Raw genomic sequence first — 23,927 nt, forward strand, 5'->3', positions numbered from 1 at the left:
CCAAATGGAGAAACTATGATTTAGCCCTTTAATGTGTTGTAATTCCCAAATGCATCAACATCTATTTAAGTGCAAAACAGCCTACAGTTTACAAATAACAAAGCTGCGATTGTCTGCTGTAAGGGTTCTGTATGAGATTATGATTCAATACAAAACACAATTCAGTGTCTGAAATTTCATTTTTAATGGCAGAATAACATCAAAAAAAAGTAGCTCTTTCTCCATACGCAGTCTTGCAAAAAAAAAAAAAAAAAAAAAAGTATCCCAGGGACTTGGCCCTTTCTAGTCATTTCTACACATATAACTGCTCATCTCTTATGCACGTATGCACTCGCACATAAATCAGTGTGCTTGCAGACAGACCATATTTCACCTTGCCTTCTAACCTCCCGCTGTCAAGATACTGCCACAGAAAAATGTACACAAATAAAACTAACAGCTCCTTTTTCCCCGACTGCCAGAGTAACGTAGGGGACTACTTCTGTAAAACCAAGCTCCTTCTGCTCTGTGAACAAGCACAACTGCGCAGCGTCTGCTGAGACTGCTTTCTACCACGTAACCTGTTCACGCTAACTAAAGGATCAACGAGAAAAAACACAACCACATCTTTGATTTTAACTACATTAAAAATTGTTTACCTTGATAAGTTACTGGAGTCATCAAAAGCTTTTCAATTTAATGCACAAAAAGGGAAATAAAAAGTTTGAGTAACTCAACACAAAATGTTAACATTGCCCATGACCTCTGAAGTTTTATTGTTTGGGTTTTTTTTTTTTTTTTTTTTTTTTCCTCTGCTATCATTAGATGGAGTTACAGAGATGCACAAATCAGAAGTGTTGATCAAGAAAATCTTCATGTTGTAACATGGGCAAAGTTCTCATTTGCCATCAGTTTTGTCTGATTATGTTTAATATCGGTTAAGTTTAAAGACAAGAAGTTGAAAAGATTCCCAACTGTTCTAAGTCTTTACTGAAAACCTGGTTAGGTTCAATGCATTAATTTTCAATTGATGACAACTAGCAGTACTCTGAGGACTTACTTTTCCCAAGTCCATACAGTATTTCCAGGCAGTTTGTTTTTTTTAAAAAAACCCAAGCAAACAGTTTAAAAGCTCACCCACAAAAGAATAAAACAGATAACAGAGGTAAAAATGTGACCTAGAGGATAAATAATTTTATCTTGATTTCCTTTTAACAAAATTGAATTCAAAACGATTCTGTTTATTAAAGACATATAACAAGTCATAAAACAAACATCTTAACAGTCTTAACAGAATTGATGTGCACAATTCAGTTTCATTAAGCATGGATTTAGAATATGTATTTCAGTTTAGCTTGATACTCCCTTTAGACCAACAGCTCCAACACTCATACACAATATTTAAGCTGCCCCAAAGCAATCAACAAAGACCTTGTAAAGACTCTAACAAAACTACATTGTAAAACAGTTTGAAATATTCTTAAATGTAGAAAAAAAAACCAAAGCAAAGGATGTGTTCAATGGAATCTAAACAATTTGTTGGAAGTACTGAAAGGCAGAGATTCAGTACACAGAGGTAGCTCAGTAAGGGTACTTGCAGTGTTCTGACTACTTAGCACTGACACAAGCACAGTCAGCTACTGTCTGCTTGGACTCTTCTTATGTATTTTAAAAAAGGGAACACCGCCTCTGGGCCTGTTGTCTCACCATTCAAAACCAACAGAAAGAGTCATCGATTTCAGTGGGATTGGGATTAAGTCTTAATATCCTCTGGAAGTTCAGGTTTATGGAAGCAGAACAAAAAGAAACTCTCCTGAGTTTGGAAGCAGTCCTCTGCTGCAAGCGGGGTTTTTAAACCCAGAGGAATTTTTTTCCCATATGGAACCAGTTACCACTTAGAATGCTTAAGGAAGTGGAACCCTGAATTTGACCCAGGAACCCTCCAGTTCCTCACAGGCCTGTTGGTGGATCTGCCTGTGCTATCTAGGCATGGATGTACTGATCAAACTGAGCTCACTGCCCAGTGGGAAGAGAGCAGAGCCCTGGGGACATGGGCAGTGGACAGTGTCCCCAGCCCTCTCACCTACTCAGCAGGGAGAGCTTGATCCCCCTCCAGGGAAGGAAGGGATTCAGCATTTGCCACCTCCCATACCTTTGTCACATGGTCCTGTTCTTGGTGTGCCAGTTCTGGACAGGGTGATGCTGTCAGCTCCCCATAGTTTCTCATACAAATGGCAACAGGGAGTGGCCATCAGGTAAAGCACCGAGGATTGGTACCAGTTTATTTTTTTCCTGTTGTTCACAGGACTGGAAGTAACAGACTAGGTAAACCAAGCACTATATATATATATATTATTTTTTTTTTGTAATAAGGCAAAAGGATATGAATTTCACATGCCTGTTGTCACACAGAAGATCTTCAGCTTATATAAAGGCTTAAAGCCCTATCAGAGCTCCGATGATCGACATTTGCTGAAGACTTGCTCCGAGGTGTTTGCACTCAGCCACGCCGTTAGCTGCAATGTCAGCCATGACACACACGGAAGCTCTGCATTTCTATCGATCCCACATTGACCTATTCCTTTCCTTACTTAATAGTTTAATGCACATTTGCTAGCACAGTTTCTGCAGATGGGCACATCCCCCAGTCTGGACTAGAGCACAATTCTGAAATCTTTGTCTCCCAGACAAGATGTAGTGCTGGCTGCACATTTAAATATATGCCTGCATTCCTTTCTCTTCAACGCCTAGAAATAGTATTTTGTATTCTTTTTTTATATAAGCCTATTAGAAAGAGTAACACTATTTTTTAAAAAGTTGTGATTGATTGTCAAGTGAGCTAGGATAGTGTTTCTGTTACTATAAGGATCCTTTTAATTAGCAAAAAAGAAAAAAAGTCAACTTCTTGTCCTCATAAGCTACTGTTCATTACCAATGCAGCAACATAGAAAACATAGCTTGACTTACTACAATAAAGGCTCTGAGCATCCTAAATTCTCCGTGCAGGTCTCCGTGCATTGCACAGGGGGAAGGGAAAGAAAAAAAGAAAACCAAAAATTTCTGATCTTCAGGGGTAAATTATAAAAAGATCTCCTAGCTGCAAACACAAATACTTCACTCATAACCCAAGCACCAGGCCATTTCTTTGAAGAAGCTTATGAGGCATTTAAGATATACAATGGCACAATATCATACAATGGAATTGAAAGAATTTTCTTGAGAAACCATTAACTTTGAAGGAATGTCTAGACAACTGTGTCAACAAATGCAAATAATTCATGCTTTTCAGCTTCTATCCATTGGATGGCCCCATGCTGAGTATACACAAACTCAGAAGAAAAAGGCATGTCACAGTCATATGACTAGGGAGTGTAACAGAGTCACACAGAAATTCAAGTCAATCTCAGAAAAAAACCTTCAGAAAGCTCTTCCCCGGGGCAAGCCAGCAGTGGGATAGGCTTCTGGTCATTTTGGCTAGTTTAAAACAGAGACTTGCAGCCGGTGCACCCTGGCTTCAAAGCAGGGGCAATGGAAGAACCAGCTGTCAGTCATGACCATTCACTCGGTTAGAAAAATAAACTAAAGGACTCCAAAATACTGTACAACCTCTTGCAGAAACCAACAAAGCGGCTTCTGAAAACAACGCTTTTGCCAAAAATGCATCTGTAAGGCACTTAACAGGTATCTTTTAATATATATAGATATATATATATAGAGATATATATAAAAAAATAAAATATGCACCGAAGCAACATTCACAAACCCCAGCTGTGTCAATTGTCCGTGTGTACAGTATAGTACATATATACATTCACTGTGACACAGGCCATCTCCACACTTACACCTTCACGGGCGCTTTGGGCTGCCTGGTTAATTTCAGTGCCTGTGAACAGGAAACGAGACAGTCACTTTTTTGTACCCTTCAAAGACAAGCAACAGCACAAGGTGAGATTCTCATTCATAAGGGGCAGCAAAACACTGTGTGTGTTTCTGAGAGAGGAGTCAGCGTGCAGCTGACGGGCTGTGGGTTCTGAGATGATGTTTTTGTCTCTCACAGCCCATCACAACCTCCACTTACACAGAGCCTTAACAGAGGAACCACAAGGACCATGGCTACAGCGCCAGTGAAGGAAGCAGAGATGGGTCTCAGTTGCCTTTTAAAAAGCAACTATTTGGACCCCACTCAAACCACTCGTGGCACAGATAGGAGAGCTTCAGACCCGCTTAAGGAAAGACGGTGAAGAAAATCTGTGCCAACACCTTTGCGTCCCTGGCTTCCTTCCACGTGGCTCAAAGCCTGCTCAGAGGATAATCACTGCTGCAGTGGTGGATGTCATGCACCTCCGATGTTTAGAATTCCTTTCTGAGGAAAGGTAAGAATAAGCCAAAGTCCATCATCCCAGAGGTGATCTCATGCCAGGGGACACCTGACATCTGCGCAGCTCTATTGTCGCTGAGGAAGAAAGAAACCCTTTTCATTTTTGACAGCAGGGTCCAGCTCCGTGTTCCTCACAGGGCTGGCCAGTTATGGTGGCTGAGCTGTTCATTCAGTGTGTGACAAGTGCAACCCAGTGCTCGTGCTTCCAGTTTGGCAGGAAGCAGCTGCTCTAGCTAAGGAGAGAAATGTGCTAGGCTTAAGAAGGCGTTCGGTTTTCTGCTGCTCCTGTCCAGCAGCGTGGTCACTGGGAAGGATGCTGGCTGTTGGTGTGCTCAGCAGCAAACAAAGCTCTGTGCCTTCTCAGGTGGGACAAATTGGCCCAGGCGAGAGGAAATTAGAGAAATTAGCCAGTTCCTGAAATTTGGAACCTCCGTTTTTCTCAAGTCTTTTGGGTGAAGAGCCCTGACAGGCTGGCATTTGTCTGACTTCTCGTTTCCAGCGGGTTGGCTTTACAAGCAATTTTCAGTCTGAAAGATGCCTGATGGGGCTTCTTATTGTAGATATTAACCTTTAATATTGTACACTTAAAGCTTGTAAGCACTGCTTGAAAATCACTGCAGCACAAATGTAAACCCTTAAAAAAACCCCAAACCTTTAAAAATAAATGGGCTATATTCTCCTCAGAAACACCAGCATTTAACTATTGTTAAATCCAGCCCTTTGAGATTAGTCTTTTGGATATTATTCAGCAAGAGACTTTGGAGAGAGAGACATCATTCCACCCTTTGTTTGGGGAAACAATTTTTTGACTTTGTAGTTTGGCAGATTCTGCTACCATATTTACAAAGTAGAAATACCTTAGTGTAGATGAGCCTCTAAATATTTAAATTCGATTTCATACAACCCGATCACATGTACTATCATAATTAAGTAAGAATGTCACTGCAGTTGAGTACTGTGACTGGATAACTGCCTCCCCCTGCAAGAGAGATGCCAAAATGAAGCCAAGGTGTTTGTAGAAAATAAACATCAAGGGTGATGATGACATGTTTATTTTCAAAGCAGGAGACCATTATCCAGTCACAACATTCACTTCTATTATACTTATTGCAACTGTACCAGATCCAACCTCATTGATTTTTTTTCAAAGAGTAATTAAAATAACATTTGTGAATAATACAGAAGACCAACTGAAGAAACTGCAGCAACAGAACAACAATCCCCCAAAGTGGTTCTACAGTGGCATTACAGTCTGCTTAGCACAGGAGGTTTATTTGATGCTTAATGAATAAGAAACTAGTGCTGGTGAACTGTAAATCTCTCCAGTACTGATTGACTGTTCTGATGCTCTGTTTAAAGGCTGTTTTAACTTGCAGTAGCTGACAGCAGCCCCTGAAGGCCATTACTGCCCTGAGAATCAGGGAGGTCTGGATGAGCTCCAGCCCCACTCCTGAGATGCTGAAGAGAAGTCAGCATTGCAGGGATTGTTCTGTCACCAGCAGCATTAACTTTAGGCTGTCTTTCTACAGGAGTAGCATGGAATTTTCTTTATGCCACCAGTAAAGTCTCCTGATAATTTCTGATGAAAAGAAAAACCATGATTTTCAGACTGATGGATAATTGCCACTGGAGTCTCAGATGTTTGTTTTCAGATACTCAGATTGGTATATTTTAACAAGGTCTCATTTCTGAACACAGTTTCTGAAAACTGAGAGTTTTCCTGCTTTTTACAGTTCAGGTAACACATGAAAATCTCTGATTTGGAGAGTTTTAGCATTCAACATAGCAGGGCTACTTTAGTGGTGTGAAGCTGTAAAATGACAGCCACTGGGTTTTGCTGAAAATTGGAAATGTGAGTGTTAGCAATAAAATTTCTCCAGTGATAAGTGGAGGATGCAGGGTGCTGATGGAGCTGGGCTTCCCACGGTAGGTCTCAACCATCACCGAAAACGGCTGCCAAAAGTTGCTTCAGTTGCTGCAGCTTCTTGATCTTTATTATCTCAGAACGTTAAAAGACAGCATTAAACTTGATTTCATGGACTAGCTTTTTGCAGGGTGGTTATTGTGAGAACCTGGCTAAACCCACTGCAATTATTTCACATAGATCGCAGAATGGCTGTCAGATGTCAATATCTTCAATTTGTACTGAAATAAGCATAATTTGAATCAGTGATGCTGATTCCGAACCCTCTAGGTTATAGTCTCTAATCCTACAAGTTATCCCATACTTTAATTTTGGCATGAAATGGGATTTCCAGACTGCTGTAGACTTCTTGCTATTGTAAAGGATGACCCAAGTGCAGGGGAAGAGAAAAAAAGTTTTCATCCTGCTTCAATCCAGTTCAGAAAGTGTCTTTATTTTACCTCATTTCCCCAGCTCCCGTGCCAGCCAACATCTCTTTGCCACTTCTCCATGAAGGAGATCCAAAGCTGTGATTATTAGTCAGCTAATGGATGGAGACATTCTTATGGGGCATATTCTGAATTCATAATTTGAATGAATTTGTAATTTGAATTAACTGTAGAGGTCTAACTCCATGCTTTGAACTTTTCCAGAGTCTTTTCAATCCCCTTTTCAAGTTAGATAAAAGTTTAAAAGATTAAAAGTTCTGCACTTTTAATTTGATACTGCTGTGATTATCACTGTTATAGAGGAAGCAAGGAAACAGAAAAATCCCTACCACAGAAGGAACCCCAGGAGTTTAGGACATGTGTTTAGGTATTTTTCCCCTCACAATACACTTGTCATTATAAATCAAATCCAGCAATTCTTACCTTTTGCCTAGAAACCATCCAGGATTTTATCGTTGGTACCAACAGACTGCCAAGAAGGATCTGAGCAGGATGATAGATGAGCAAAGGGACGGAAATTAAGGACAGGTGTTCATAACCTGCAAATACTATCTTCAGCATGGGAATCCCTGCAGGCACAAAAACAGGAGACAGACTCTCACCTCAGGCTTTGAGCTCCAGATAAAAGCAAAGCATTTTAAGCTGCACTGACATTTCACCAAAAAAAAAAAAAAAAGAATCCCAAAAATCCCAAAATGAACTGAAATGTTTTATGCATTAAAAATCCAACCCAAACGAGCAAAAACATGAAACCAAAAAATACGTGGCAGAGAAAGTTCTATGGCAGAAAGGGAGGAGTAGGGAATGCCATAAAAGACCTTTTCTAATTTTGCTAATATTGCAGTAAATAAAAAGTGCTGCTGAAGACTTGATATACAATACATTCCGCTAGAGCATGACTGCTCAGTTGCTGAGCACAGTTCTGAACTGCTTATTAACAACATCCTCTCCCTGGGCTGTTTGTGTGATTGTCCTCCACCCAACCTGCCCAGCTCCTGCTCGTAACCTTTGCAACCTTTCGTGGGTCTGTTCTCCACTGGAGGAGGCTCATGTTTTCCTCACACATTCAGAATACAAATGAGAACCTTCCCTGCTTCCCCTGACTGATCCATGAGACAGAAAAGGTTCAGTCAGCTGGGTGAGCAATATGAAGTGATCCTGCCCACGAAGCTAGGCAGCAGCTGGATACAGAAGTAGCTGGATGCTGGAAGAAGCGAGTGCTAAGACCTAGAGATGGGCCCTTTTTCTTAATTAGCACTCAACAGTGCTAATTCTATCAGACACCTCTGTGCACAATCTTCCCGTTTGATGATGTGATAAGTGAAATTAAGCTTCATTCCCTTTTGCAGTAATGAAACCAATAATGCCTACTTTGAGCACATTACTGCTCAGAATAATCTGTTTGAATCTTGGAACTTTGCTACCATGCTCCACGCAGTACAGGTGTGGGCAAAACCTGCAACCAGCTCTGTCTTGCCTGACCAGATATTTGCACAGCTGCCAACAAGAGCAGCTGCACTTCCTCAGGAGCCTCCTGAGAATGCACCTTATTTTCTCTCTCATCTTAAATGTCACTCAGGAACCCTCTGCCAGCATCAACCTTGAAGCGAAGCAGACTACACACAGTTTTCACAGGGCTCATCCGAGCGTCTCATAAAATCAGAGTGGTTTGGGTTGGAAGGGACCTCAAAGACCATCGTGTTCCAGCTCCCTGCCACAGGGACACCTTCCACCACACCAGGTTGCTCCAACCCCCATCCAGCCTGCCTTGTCTCCTTTCTCAGTAAAGGCAAAACACTGAGCTTTGTGCCACATACCCTCCATTTCCCCAGGAGCAGATGTTTCAGATCAGCCAGAGCTGTCATATTTATGGAAACTCTTCTTTATATCTTGGATAACTTCCATTCTCAACACCATTTCAGGTGTCCTTTAAAAAAGTTGACACCTCCCTCTGTGAGCAAACAGCTTATTTGCTGAATATTACCACTTCACCCCACTATTGTTGACATGTGTCTAGGCTTGCTGAAATCTTCATGATGTTTCCACAGCACTATTTCTTATAATTATTATTATTAGCTTCATCACATTAGACCACTAAAAATATCATGCCTGTGCTAGTAGCCTTTACCTATGTGTGTATTTGCAGCGATGGATTAAATCAAATAAATAAAGGCTTGTGTGCTTTATTTGTGTGTATCATAATTACCTTCAAAACAACATAATGAACCTATCACACAATTGCTTATTGTTAACACTAATTTCTGGGGCTTGGGGATAAATAGTATTTAGATAGAAATTAAATGGACATTTGCAGTATATCAAGGCATATAATTTACCTCAAATGCCCATCATGCTGGTTTTCTAAACAGATTAAAGTTTTATTGCCTGTTTCCACATCTCAAATTGACGCTCGTAGGTCCTTTTTCTATTTTCTAATCACAGAAGAGTGCACTAGAGTCCCAAGCTATGAACATGCTGCATTTCTGTTTGTAAGACAGTACCTGGTGTTTTGGTAGTGCAATTTCATCCACAGATCCAAAAACATTTTAGAAAGCTGAAGAGGGCTCCTACAGAGAATCAGAAACACTACAATGACTAGCCTAAGATCACACAGAAACTAATGGCAGAGACGTGAACAGAATGCATCCAAAGTGACTGAGACATGCTTTAGATAACTGTACATTTTCTGAAAGAAATATCAGAAATTCCAGCCTAAAAGGTAAATTCTCTAGAGGAAAACTATTTCTGTAAACTAGGAAAAGAAAATTAAAGTTGTCAAATATAAATACAAAATACTGTAATTAGCATGACAATATAATTAGATCACTGGGTAGAGAGAGGTTCTTAATTCACAGCTTGTTTAAATGCATGTCACAACAATAGGTTCCTGGAAGCTACTAATGTGCAATTAAAGTTCCTATTATTTACCAGGAAATGCTAACTGGTGAAAAGAAGAAATAATAATCATTTTTGCAGGTAAAGACAAGCCTAATGGAAAGAAAAAAAAAAAAAACCCAACCTTGTTGCCTTTTTATGACCTTTCGGATCTTTATAATTCTAACTTTGCCAGCGTGCAACTCTCTCAGAAAATATTTCGTGACGGAGATCCCCATAGTGTAGTCACAAATGCTTGTGGCAGTAACATTACCAGAAAGCTAAACAGGATGAGTTGTATTTATTTTTAAAAATGCCATCTCAACTTTTTTAGTAGCAATACGTAGTAGCTGCAAGCATCGGTATGACTGCTAATGTTTTCCAAACATATAAACCCCATGCAAATATCTAATTAGGAAAAAACATGCTCTAAGAGTTACTTTTACCTCTTTTAAAATGGAACACAAAAATGACATTTTTCTCATATAAAAATGTATCTAAATATACATATATAAGCACTTGGGAAAAAAGCAAACACTGAAGGCTCATGCCACAAACACCCATTCATGCTGCTGTGGTTTATGGAGTTAGGAGCACCCAGCAATCTGGTTCTACTCTCTGCCAAAGACCCTCACTCAGTGAATACCAGGAGACCTGAGTAACAAAGTTCTCTTCCGTGCTTTGGTGCTAAGTTGGTCCACTTTGTTCAAAGCAGGGGTTTAACAAGCATCCCATCCTCCTCCAAAGAAAGGAACGGGATGAGACAGCACCACCCCACCTGAGTAGAACTACAGAGAGCTGCAGCAGAAGGGAGAACAAACAAAGATGCTTCTACAGGTATCCCTTTCAAACAAGATCATTGGTATTCCCAGCTTTTTACCCCAAATTTCCCTCCTCCCCTTTGTTTGGGTATGTTTCTCCTACCAGTGCTCCCCCACGTTCCCATCTTCCTCCATGCTCTTTGGCCCTGGTATTCAGAGGCTCTTTTTCTGTTTGTACTTTCTCCCTTCTTCCTCTTCCCTTCTCCACTCCCATGCTTCCAAGCCTCTGAGGGTTTGCTTCCCAAGACCTTTGATTCTACTCATTGCAGCCATGTAAATTTTGGGTACTTCCAGTAAAATCACCCAGCTCCACTAAGGGATTTTTTTTTTTTTTTTTTTTTTCCCGCATTAAGCACTTTGCAAACCTGAGGAAAGCAAAGGTAACACTGTTTATCATGACCTTCAACAGCAGCAAGGAAGAGTGATAGGACTGCTCTTGCTCCCCAATATAGGAGAGCCCTCTTTGCTCTCTGTCGCTCCAGGGCATTCCATGTTTCTGCCTGTCCCAGGGACGGCAGTTGTTTCTGTCCCATCTGGGGGACGGCAGTCGTCTCTGCCCATCTCAGAGACGCCAGTTGCCGGGGGCTCCTTTTCAAGAGTTTAAATTCCCCGGCATTCAGGTGGTTTTAGAGTTCTGGCCCTCTGCAAAGCTCTGTGCCAAACGCAGGAAAAGACGGAGTCTTCAAGGTTACATGCTTCGTTTATTAGTTCTTATCTTACAATTTTCTCAGTGTCCAGAAGATGTTTGCTGCAGCTCGGACATCTGGTGACTCCTCCTGTCTCTGGGCTGTCCTTATCTTTTATACTAATTGCTACGTATTCTTTATTTACTATTTATTACCAATGTCTATCACTATTACTAGAAAGGTCATCTTTACTCTGACCCAATCCTCACTAACTACTTTGTGCCAACGTCACTGCAGAAATGGAGTGAGGGAACAAGAAGGAAGAAGAAGGAGACAACGCCCCGAATTCTCCATCTTGCCCCATTCACTTCAATGCCAAGAATCTCAAACCCACTGTTTTTTCACCCTGTGATATTCTAAACTACTATTTTTCACACTCTTGTGGCCTGCAATGCTTCCTGCAGTGCAAGAAGCCTCTCCCATGGACTGAAATCAAATCCAGTGTCTCTCTGAGCCCTGGGCTCTGGGCTGGGGTCCCAGACCCCCCTGCCCAGGTCCCTGACCCTCCAGGGCAACCAAAGGAATGCCCTGGACTCCAACAATTCCAGTTTGGCTCCAGGGCTGTAGGTTATCAACCCTGGCCAAAGGCCATTGCTTCTCTAAAATCCTGCTCAACTGAAAGCTACTTAATCCTTCCCCCACTCTGCACCCCACATCCTCCCCTTTGCTACTTTCACATTTCCTAAAAGGCCCATGAAAATATTATGCTGCGCTTCACTACATTTAGTTAACTGTATAATAGTAATAATAAAAAACCCTAAAAGATTTGAAGGTATTTTTAAAGATAATTTAAATATAGGACTCTTTTCATCTAGCTATCACTGCAGTAATATAAATGAGAAAAATTAATTTTAATGCTCCAAGGTACTGATTCTGTGTCACTGTCGCTGACAGGATCCAACTAGACTTTATGAGATGGCATTTGACTTTATGGAAGTGAGCACTATGCACGCATTTACAATTTTACAGGGACTTTAAGCTGTCATGCTGAAAAATGTTTATAAAACATTAATCAAAAAATGCCTCTTTAATACAATGCATTGTCTGAAAGATGTTAGAAGGCGCATATTGTAAATGGATTCTTTTTCTGACTAAAGTAATTTCTACCAAAAGCCTTTCCCCACTGCTATACAAGTACACAGTGTGGAGAGATAAAGAGCACTTTCTCAGCACATTACTACCTGATCCAAACACTTGGGAAATCACTAATGTACAGCATGCCATATTTCCATGTCACACATGACACATTTGTCTAAAATTACCCAACAGAGTTTGACATTGCAGCATATTCCTTAGCAGAGCTTTCAACTGACATCTGCCAAGTAAGAACTTCAAGTAGGAGCTTTCTTCTTCTAACAAGCAAGTAAGAGTTTTCTTTTATCCTATACCCATGATGGAAATGATAAAACAATAAGTACTGGAAATCAGGGGGTTTTTTTCTATTTTAATATGTTTATTTTATGCTCGCTGGATGTGTAAGCTCCCCTTAAAGCACTGTTTCATCATTTGCTGTTTTCTAGCACATTGCAATGGGTTCAGAGAACTTAACAGAACATTTTTATTACCACCAAAACACAGGCCATTATCTCTCACACCCAAAGCAGAATTATTGCTAGTGCTCTACTTCCATCCTTCACTGTATAGGTTTTTTCCCTTCAGTGTCTTCATAACAAACAATTTCTCCTAAACCTTGATTGCCTACATTACTGAACCACATTCCAAATCACAAAACACTGCAGCATTTCTTCTCAGGAAAAGAGATTTGGGGCAAAACAAAGAAGGCATCCTAGGGCTATGGAACCATCGGGCATTCAGGGATCAGAATGCCAAAGAACCCCCACAAAGAAGCAATGGAAATACTTGGAAGAAAAGCTTTACCCTCCCAATTTTTACCTCTCTCTTGTACTTGTCAATGCATTGCAGAACTCTCACTTGCCACAATCTTCAAGTGTAACGCACAAAATGAATCAAGTGAATGATGGTAGCTTCTCTGACGCTCTCCGTGCTACTTTCCTTCTGAAGGATCCTCTCAAGGATTGATGTGAAAGGAACATTATTGGTCAAACAGCTATTTGTTTTTTCATCTGAGAAAAGGCCCATAAAGAAGGGCACACACTGCACTGAACCTCCCCCAAGCTGCCAGAGCAGGGGGGGTTCTGAATTCATGCTGCAAAGACAGAGCCAAATGCGCACCTGAAATCTGACTGCCAAGTTTCAGAAGAGCTCTGCATAGAGCCCAGCGACTGCGTGGTGGGAAGGGCTGGTGAGATTCAGGCAGAATTCCCCAATTTAGGGGATTAGAAAATAGTTGTTCGTGCAGAGAGCTGCCAGAACAGCACAATGCTGCTCATCTCACTTGAAAACTTCCTTAAGGGTTTCCCTGTTTCTTCCCAGGCAAATCATTGCTGTGGTTAGTTTTGAGGAGGCACAAGGTCACACACTATGCCTGTCCCCAGTGAAGCCAAACCAGGGATAGCTGTTTCTTGCCCTCGTTCAGACTGTGCTACAAAATACTGAGATCACGACAGAAGAAGATGCTTTTGATTAACTGGATTCTTTTTCCTACATCCATGCCCTCTCCAAAGCACACCCTGGATTCAAGCTAAATGCTTTTCCCTAAGGAGCAGTTTCTTTCAGGTATGGGAATAGCTAAATGACAACCTCTAACAAATGCAAATATTTGCTCGATACTGAGTATTCCTGTTCCACTGTTCCAGCCAAAGAAAGTACCTTCCAATGTCGTGTGAGATCACCTGGCACTGCAGGGAGAATTGTGCCCTTTTGCCCACATACGTGCTGTATGAAAAAGACTCATGCCTAAAACATTCTCAGGAGAAAAGGAAAGGAAAAAAAAAAAAAAAAAAAAAAAAGACCATTTTTTTCAGTATGTTTTTTATATTTCAGGTCAGTGACAAGTGTAATGGAAAGCAAAAACCAGGCTCATGGAGTGGTAAAAACAAACATCTGAGGGGGAGATTACACAAGGGACTGTGGGATGTTAAGAGACTCTGGAAGAACTGCAGGGGAAAGCTGCAAAATGGAGGCTGTCCTCGCTCAGTTTGGAGGTGTGGACCCGCATCCTCAAAACCATTTCCCTCTCTTGTGGAAAGAACAATCCCCTTGCATTACATTAACTAATTTACCTCTTTGCTGAACTAGAATTACCAGCGAAGCTCTGCTCTTAATCAGTGATGTGGCCCCACACTGAAATTTATGCTTTAAGAGATTGGACTGGTCTAATATTTAAATAAAGGAGGAAGAGAAAAAGAAATTAAGGAGAAAGAGGATTTTTCTTTTGTTGTAACTCTAACAAGAATTTTAAAAAAGAAAAAAACCTTATATGCTTTGAATGCTTTTGCTCATTCTTTTTCTTCAGGTAACTGGCCTACTAATACAGAAATCAGTAATTCAAGTGCAAGGTAACTACAGTTACCAGAGAACAACATATCTTGATTCTAACAAAGTTTTAAGGAAATAAAACTGCAAAAGCTGGGAGGAAGAGAAAGAAAGTTCAGTTTGTCTGTTTCTGGGCTTTCAACGGGCGCATTCAGATTGGAAGTGATGTTTAATGAGCAGCATAGGCAATCTTAACCAGCTGCTAACAATGAAACATTTAACACCAACAACTGAAGGCTGGTGCCTGAGACCCCAGAACACCTCCACCTGGCTGGCAATATGGTGGTAGGAATTAGTTAACAGGGAATTCAGGAATGATTTGAACCACGGTAAGTCATTTTTCATATGTGACTTATTCTTAATTTGGCATCACAATGTGAATGTAGCAACGTTGTAAGCCCACGCTCACACCTCAGTGCTTTTTTTATTGCTTGGAAATCAGCTCACTCTTCATACACACACCTTACTCAAAGCACAGGCAGCAAACTGATAAGGAATTACAAATTTGCTAACAATAACCAAGCTACAAAGCTAAAATTAATATAATTTAAACCTCTTTTTAGAAAAAAGGAAACCTACTAATGAAAGGAATTCTGGAACCTAAACCCACCAAGCTGAGATTTGATTATTTCCTTGAAGACTACTGCCCTTCCACACACAGCTGAGACTGAAATTTCACAGTATTTAAGTTTTGATTATATAGATTTATCTACACATATTATTAAAAAAAAATTAAACATATTTTATAGTTCTTATTATATTTGTAAACACAGGCAGGAAAGCTTTATGCTCCAACCTGTTTCACACTATCTTTTCATCAGCTTTTTTAAAGCTTTTCTCCACCCTGTCACCTTGATGCAAAGGAAAACACGACAGAAAAATTCATTATAAAGAGTAAACCAGGAAACCCCTTCTTTTCATAAAGGAAAAACCTACAAATTTTCCTTTATTCATCTAATTTCTGTATCCAAAAAAAAAAAAAAAAAAAAAAAAAAAGAATATATGAGGCCAGAAAAACCTTATTGCTCCATTTGGGAAGGCATTTTGAGAAAACAGCTCCCTAGAGCTTGAAATCCTATGGGATACTATCTCCTACTCTAAAACTCTGTGGACAGGGTTATGTGCTTGCAGGGGTCATGGCAGCTTTTAGAGCTGGATCCCTGTTCCAAACTCCCAAACTATCCTGCAACAGGAGATTTCTAGATTTCGCTGCTGCTGTTGGATTCCTCACGCGTTTGCACCCACTGCTTTAGAAGTGTCTGGAGTCAGCAGCTCAGACTGGCTGCCAGAAGGTGCACTGAGAGCAGCAAATGTGGATACAACCCGCTCAGGGAGACTCAACATCATCTTCAATAGTCACCAGCTTTAGTATGGGTGACACTCGTAGCCCCTGCCAGCTTGAGGTACAAAAAAACCCCCAACTTGAGTCATGTCCAAACATGGATCTTGCCAAGGGTAACCTGTCAGCTGTCTGCTGAATGTAGTGTAGTTTCTTCAAGTAGATAAATTAACTTTAACTGTTTTAGGTGGGGAGGCAGAGCTCCTGCGTCATTATCATTTTACAGATGGATATGTGTGTTTACTTTTTTTTATTTCATTATAAAGAGGTATGAGCTTGCTGTCATTAAAAACCTGCAATCTGGTTTTCAGTGTCTGATCCAATTAGGTGTGCTTCTGGAAAGACACACAACCAAATAAATAATTGGAGAGGTGCAACTCTGAAATGACAATTGTTATTCATCGATCTCTTTCTGTAAGTCGAGATTGAGAGATGTAAACTTCAAGTGAATGAGATCTCCTGGGTGAGATTCTTCAGTTCAAACACAGTAAACAACTGTTGTCCTCTGATGCACATTTTAGTACTGCTGCAGGCAAACTTTCTAAATATTAATAAAAAACTATACAGATGAAAAGGAAGCCCTGGGAGCTGGTAGAGAATTTCTTGCCTCATTCGAGGTCTAATCAAAGCAACACATGTTTCAGGTCAGAAAGAAAAGGAGATTCCCTAATTTGCTCTGGTATTTCCCCTTCTGGAATCACAGAGAGGTCAAAATTGACTAAACTACAACAGATTAAATGTACTAGATTGTGATACTTGTGGTCAAAAAACCCCAAGGGAGAACCAGGTATTCTGTGCCACAAAGCCACCACAACTCACTGGATGATGCCATTTCCTACTGTCAGAGTGGCCTGCCAGCACATTTGGCTCTGCAAAGTTCAGACCCAGGGATGCTCTGCTCTGAAGGAGGCAAACAGGGGCCAGCCACATGAGTAATGAGAGAAAATAAGAGATGCTCTGGCATAGATGATCCCAGTGACCACAGGCTACCCAAAACTGTCACTTTGGCTCCCTGTGAAGATAATTCCCCATGTGAGGGATGGTGTAAGTATTGCAGAAATTAATTCATGTGCAAGATAGCACTTCACCTCGGGGAGATTGGTGTGTGCAAGCAGGAGACACTCACCCAGTTACAGAAATCTTCTGTCTATATTTCAGTTTGCTAATATTCTAACACAGATAAACGTATCTCTATAAAACCTTGTATTATATATATATATCCAGATATACGTGGGTTTGCAGCTGTACTGGAAATAGATAGAAGTATTTCCCAGGCCTTTTTTGGGATCCACTGAGAAAGAAGACATGACAGATCCTTGATGACAACCTGACTGATTATACTACTGGGTAAGAATCAAATGTTGGCTCTAGAAGACTGCCAAGCTAGGAAATGTGACTCACCTCCCCACAAAAGAAAGATGCTAACATGAGAAAAGGGCAGTAGATCAAGATTCTTCTGTTCTCCCCACTGTCATCTCTTGTAACACAAATCCCTTGGTTCTTATTTTCCAGAGACAGAGAGGAGAATCAAAGACCTGAGGAAAAAGCCCAGATAATAACTTGCTGTTCCTTCCAAGCAAATACTGGGCAAAGACTGAAGTGATGAGAAAAAGATTTCATTTTATCCCAAATAACCACTGTATCAAAACCTAAAAAAAGGTTTTAGCAGTCATTAAGCCCATTCCTGGGGGATCTTAGAAGCAGAAATGGGAGAATTCCTCAGTGTCTGGGCAGCAGTGAGGTGTCCAGACACAGCCTTTAGAAGACACTCACTCTTTGAAGTATTCTCTTCCCATGAGCTTCCCTTCTGCCCCAAGGGACAGCACCCACAGTTCTAGGCAGAGGAGTAGCCAGATCATTTTTACATACATCACCCTATCAGACACCTGGGGAAGGAATGAGACTAGAAGCCTGTAAAAGATACAAATGCAAATTCAAGCACTACCAAGCCAAGAGTATGACAGAATGCAGTATGCAGAATGCAGTTACCTGTCCAGCACTCAGGGGAAAATTCTGAAGGTGAAAAACAGCATCAAAATCTTACTCTTGGATACTTTCAGAGAGCAGTTAACCAGGATTATTTTCTATATCTTTATGTGGAAGGCAGAGAACCTTGATGAATAACTGCCTTAGAGGAAAGTACTCTTCCAGGAACAGAGAAAAACCACTACGCTCCAAAAATACCAGAGAATAGCCTGAATACTTGCTTAGGGCAACACACATGATTTTACCATCTTACCTTTCTATTACAGAATGATTAAGAGATGCCTCCCTTTTAAAACCATCCACCTTTTATCTCAGCACAAGTTAGAACATTTTAGCATTTTTCTATTTAAAGGAGAAAGGTGATTATCACCATACAATAAAAAGCGTCTACAATGGATTACCACAGCATTTCAATATATTATTTATCCTGAAAAATCTTATGAGGTGATATCTGTAGAAAGCACGATAGAAAACAACAGATAGCTGGGAGCAGATTGGAGCTCTATGTGAGCATGATGCCCTCTGTCCCACTGGGGAGAAGGCACAGGCTGATTAAACCTGCATCAGGCTTTTAAGAATTGTTCAAGTGCGGGCCATTGCTCAAGTACCTGAGCAGTAAGAAGCTGAGTATTTAAAAAATAAATTTGAATGAAATTAAAACAAGACAAAAGAAAGCTGGCATTTTGGCATTTATTTCTAGAATGAATTCTATTCGTGCCTGAAAGTATTTGGTAGGCTAGAAACTTTGATTGTATTACTTGAAGGGCTTCATGGTGAGAGAACTGCTACATTGCTGAATCTAAATGCGAAAAAATACATCCTCCATCACAAACAATACCCTGATCTTATTATTAGGTAGGGTTATTTTTGCTGTTTTGTTTTACCAATCTGCTGTTCATCATACCTCCAATATTAATATTTGCCCTTGTGGTAGTCAAAGTAGGTAACAGTACTTTGATTTTTGCTGATAAAATAATTTTACGTAGAATTAAAGCAAATATATATTTTTTGACAATCCTGAATTTTCCTTTCAGAGTTGTAACTTCTAGCTAGCAATTCACTCTCTGAAAAAAATACAATAACGTTCTGTATTTGCCTGCAACTTTTGTGTAAGTGCAAGCAACAACTGCAGTATGCTTTTAAATGAGCCGCAGTGATAGCTTTGCACTTCCTTGAGGCCTCTTCTCTTCTCACTGAATGAACTCCAGGGAATGGCATCATGTCGGGCTTTCCAGATGGATTATGTGAAGCCATAGCTCAATGTCATTTTCAATAGCAAGGCTCATAATTAAAGGTCAAATAGTCACTTCATCTGCAATCAATCAATAGAAGAAGTACTAATACTAAGTACTAATCAATCAATGGCAAATGCACTAATAAAAGCCATGCATCAAACGTCTGCATATGTGTGTGCTCACATGTCCTGTGCATATACGTGAGCGGGGAGAAGGAGAGAAAGGGAACAACATGGGGGTGAAAACGCCAGAGGCCATTGTGGATACTATATTTATCTTGGCTTCCTTGCAAGTTTCTATCCTGCTTCGCTCATTAGGCGAAATGCAAATAAACGTTGGTTTTTCCGCACGTGCGATGGCCTGCATTCAAAACCCACCTCTACGCTGAGCTACCGGCTCGTGCTCCCAACCAAGGAACACAAAGGCACCTACCCTGCGTAATTTGTCCTTACACAAACACGCCCTGCACTCTGATCTTTGAGACAAAAAAGTGTGTCGACTGTTCTGTCTACAAAATAAACCCCAGCATATGGGAACAGCGCTCATCTCCGCGCAGAGCAAGAACTTATTCATGGATGCAACAGTGGAAGTGGCAGTTGGCCTCAGGAGCACACACTGCATGGGAATTAGTTGGTTTCATAATATGGTGTGGGAGAAAGTGACTTACAAAAGTCTTCTCATGCCTCTCTTATTACCACTTCTAAAGCTTTAAAGCTGTCAGCTCTTCTCCCACTTTAGTTGGTGCCATTCTCAGCTCCCCAGGGGATGGGCCAGACATACCTATTTGGAGTTTCACCTGCCAAGTTGAGAGAAATCAGTTTCAAAGCGAAAGAACAAGTGTTGGGGGGTCATTTATACACTGCCACTGGAATCTTGAAGACAAACAAAGCAGAGCTCCACCACAGATGTGAAATGAGAGCGTGAGCCGTGTTTGTGCTTTCAGGCATTGCAGTGACAGAAGGAGAAGGAAAAGCTCTCTCCACCATAAGCGAGCAGAAGTTCTCTCATTGCGTGGTTTATTATCGACACCTATGGACTAGCAGAAATGTGCCAGAACAGCAAAAGAGTAAGGGCCAAAATGCCTGTGTTTGTCTTGTTTCTGCTAAGACCAGGGTGGACAGGGAAAGATTTAAGTGTCATTCAGAAACACCTAATCCTTTAAAATTAATTAGATCTCCTCTGCTCCCACCTTTAGTGAAGGAAAAAAATGCTGCCTGCTCCGGTTAACATATCTGTTTGCATCATCAGCTCAGGGCCATGCCTCATCACATCCTGGCTTTGTAAAACCCAATACTCCTTATTTGTTTTTATACAGCTCTAGATCGTCTGGAACTGGTACTAAGACCAAACAGAATGAAATATCAGTGGTCCCAAACTCATCCAGCTGGAATCTGAAACACAGCAGGGGTGCACACAAGAGCAGGGGTGCACACAAGAACAGCAGGTACTTTGGGCTTACCAAGGACAGGCTCCCAGAGGATTGCCAAAAGAGGCATTTCCCCATCCCTCTCCCAGGATGACTGGAAAGCAGCCTGCCCCAAAGCTGACTGACAGAACAGTCCACAGCTGAGAAACAGCCCCACAGCAGCACGTTCCACTATCTATCTGTTTCACTTCAACCTGCACACTTAAGACACGAGATATCTGCACTAGGGAAAAAGGGTATTTATGGCCAGGGAGGAGCTGCAGGAGTCCTTGAAGTCAAAGTGGCCAAAGTATTTTTGCTGGTGTACTCGGGCAAAGAAAGCTGCAGAATAGAAAAGCTGGCTCATGAGGCTATGCTAATATGAGCAGTAATGTGGAATTGGGAAAATGTGAGCCAAAAGGTCAAGGGAGCTAGGAACCTCAAACTAAGTTCTTCCAAAAAAGAAAATAAAATAAAAAATTGAGAGTGTAGTAGCAGAAGAAAAGTGAACTGACTCAGCTGTGTGCACAGTGTCAGGTCAAGACAGGCTGCATAAGGATGCTTGGTAGAGTGAGTAAAAGAAACGAACAGTCCTCATTTTTTGGGGGGTGATGGCAAGCCCCTTTAGGACTTAAATATTTAAAAGGCTTTGTGCTTACTTCCTCAGTGTCATGGCAAGCTGGCAGAAATATTCAACAGAGCATACATTAAACTATTCTCACCGGGGAGAGAAGGGGAAACTTGCATATTTGTGCTGTTAAACACAACCAGCTTCTCCAGCTTTTCCTCTGTAGTATCCCAGTTGTGCCCTAAGTTCATACACACCTTCAAACAGCAAGCACAGCAGTGTGGTATGACTTATGTGTGCAGTTGCTTTCTACAAATACAAGTGTAACCACTGAATACATGCTCATTTATTAGTCCAAGCTCAGCTTCATAGAACATTTGGCTGGAAAAGACCAGTGTCATTTAATCTATGTTCTGCTCCAAGGCAGGATCAACTCCAGCTATTTAATTCCCATCTGAGGCTTGTCTACAATGATAGGAGATTGAAGACATCAATAGGCAACATATTCCAAAGCTGAACTGTTTTACACTAGACAAGTTTCCCTGACTGTTAGCTTAAATCATCATCACTGCAACAAAGTCCTTCCCTTTACAAAGTCCACTGTGACAGAGTTACTTCCTTCCTTCTTTGCCTCAACCTTTGATGCATTTGAAGATCACTGCAGTATTTCAGTTATCTTCTCTCAACAATCCCAAGTGCTTCAATCTACCTCTGGAGTCACATTTTTGAGGTCTATGATCATTCATGTCACTCTCTTCTGACCTCTTTCCAGTTAGTCCACATAATTTTTGAACTGTGGAGCCCAAAACATTGGGCAAATATCAGAAGCCATAACACTCTAAAGCCACACAGTTTTTGCTACTTCTCTGCAACCCACAGGACCCTGTGTGAAAGGAAGGTAGGTTAGTTTAGTACGCTATGTACTTGACACATGTTCTTCCTACACTGTTAAAATAATTTATTTAATGGCTTGGTTCAGTACTATTCTACAAAATGAAGTTAAAACTCACTGATATGTAATTCCTCATCCCCTCCTCATTTCCACTGTAAAAAGAAACATTTTGTTTGACTTTTCCTTGTCTTCCAGGAACTCCTCCACTTCCCACAGACTTTCAAAGGCACTTGCTAACAGTTCTGCAGCACAGCCCTGGCTGAAGCAATGAACTCTGAGGTGAGTTTTGCTCTATCAAACCAACTTGGAAAACATCTAAGTCCCAACTTGTTCTTCCCCTGTTTCAGGCCGAGTTCTTGCCTTTGTTATTGATACTAGCTGTGTTTCTTTTTCACAGGTACACTCTTGAAAAGAGTCAGATATTCAGTCATATATGATTTACCAAACACCTGTTCTTATAATCTGAAAACAGTCCAGTTGTGTCCCTGAACCAGTAGCAAGTGGCTGTAAGCTTTTCTGATTTAACAGTATTTTGTGAATATCCATCAGAGTATTCTATTATCACTATGGGGTCGTAAGTGACAAATATCTCCATGATGTTTTGATAAATGAATTCCAAGAGATAAAGCTATCCAAAGTACCTGCAGACTTCAACACATACATTTTGCTCATGTTAAGCAAAAGAGTACTGACTATTTGTGATTTCTGAATACACTGCGCCCTTTGATTTTCACTTGTGCACCCCAGCTTTTAGATGTAAGATTTTACTGTCAAACTGGGCAGACACACCTTGCAAGCTCTTCAGAAACAAACCTGAAATTTTATCAGCATTGGATTAGGCAACAGAACAGAATAAGAACAGAAAGACAAATAAAGCTGTCCACAAATCAGGTGGTCTCACTCTACAACAACTAAAATCTCAGCTGAGAAGGTTGTGTTCTCTGCCCTATAGGAAGCATTTATTTCATCTGTGCAAGATTATCGCACTATTAGTATCATACTGGTAGCAGTACTTGTCACACAAAACCCAAAACCATCTAAGCAGAAAAACCAGTGACTAAACCAATTTTTTTTTTTCCAACACAGCAAGGCAAGGATGTTACTGATGTTTTGTTCACGAGCTCATCTCCTGACTTACCCAGGGTGAGGGATTTGTGTGTGGAACAGAAGACAATAGCCACTGTGTCTGCTGGTGTGAAAGTAGAGTTACTCCTACAAAACAAGAGTGTTTTAATAACCTCTGATAGCAAAAACCTTCTTAAAACAGCATCTATCAAATTTATTACTTTGAGGATCCATATACACATTCACATCACTTTGATCAGTCTAGTGATAGAAATAATTCCACCCATAAATGAACACTAGTGTTTGATTTATTTTTTTTTATGCAGAATTGTTTCTCTGTTGTGGCAATCTCTCCAATGATTACACTCCCATGTGAAGGAGAGGAATTTTGAAGACATGGTGTGTAGGACACAACTTTATTCCAGCCAAGTTTATTGTGTCAAACACACAAAAATATCACAGCAGGGGCCACTTGCCTCCACAAAAGAAGAGAGAATGACCTATGATTTCTTCTCCTAGTATGGAACAGTAACCAGATGCTCAGTTTGGACAATATATTGAGTCTACACTACGGAGTTAGTTTCCATTTCAGAGAAAAACTACATCTAAGGGTTTAAACACTGGGACTAAGGCCAGGAGGGGTGGGAAAATGACATATATACAGAGAGAGAGATATGACTGGCCAATGGATCATCCCTTGGTCCAAATTAGGAGTAATTCTATGAGATTGTAAATATTCACCATAGAGCGCTGGTCACTGCTTAAGGCATTTTAGATTTCACAGTTGGGGCATATCTTCCCCCCAGATCAGGTCTAGCAGTTCAGAAGTTATTTAAAAATGCCTTTTAAGGCCAGGATATGATCTTGTCACATAGAAATTTTCTTGTGGCACTAAAAAAAGCTTTAGACACTGTACCCTTCTTAGCGATTTTCCCTTATGGATATTGTATA

At 40.7% G+C, this 23,927-nt stretch overlaps 1 protein-coding gene across 2 annotated transcripts in view; it reads right to left on the reverse strand.

The window, feature by feature from the left end:
• Positions 1-297: 297 nt before the first annotated feature.
• Positions 298-23,927, reverse strand: part of SLC10A7 (solute carrier family 10 member 7) — a 141,458-nt gene continuing 117,828 nt past the window's right edge. The window contains exons 10-12 of one of the 2 annotated variants that reach the window (XM_040065448.2): positions 23,050-23,123; positions 7,133-7,278; positions 298-3,862 (exon numbers count right to left, since the gene is read on the reverse strand). In XM_040065448.2, the coding sequence (XP_039921382.1) occupies positions 3,818-3,862; positions 7,133-7,278; positions 23,050-23,123 (265 nt within the window). In that variant the 3' untranslated portion in view covers positions 298-3,817. Of the gene's footprint in view, positions 3,863-7,132; positions 7,279-21,366; positions 21,903-23,049; positions 23,124-23,927 lie in introns of those variants that run through there. The other variant, XM_058420774.1, reaches the window with a different exon arrangement.

This window comes from Hirundo rustica, chromosome 5, assembly GCF_015227805.2.
Source record: "Hirundo rustica isolate bHirRus1 chromosome 5, bHirRus1.pri.v3, whole genome shotgun sequence".
NCBI classification, from domain to species: Eukaryota; Metazoa; Chordata; class Aves; order Passeriformes; family Hirundinidae; genus Hirundo; species Hirundo rustica.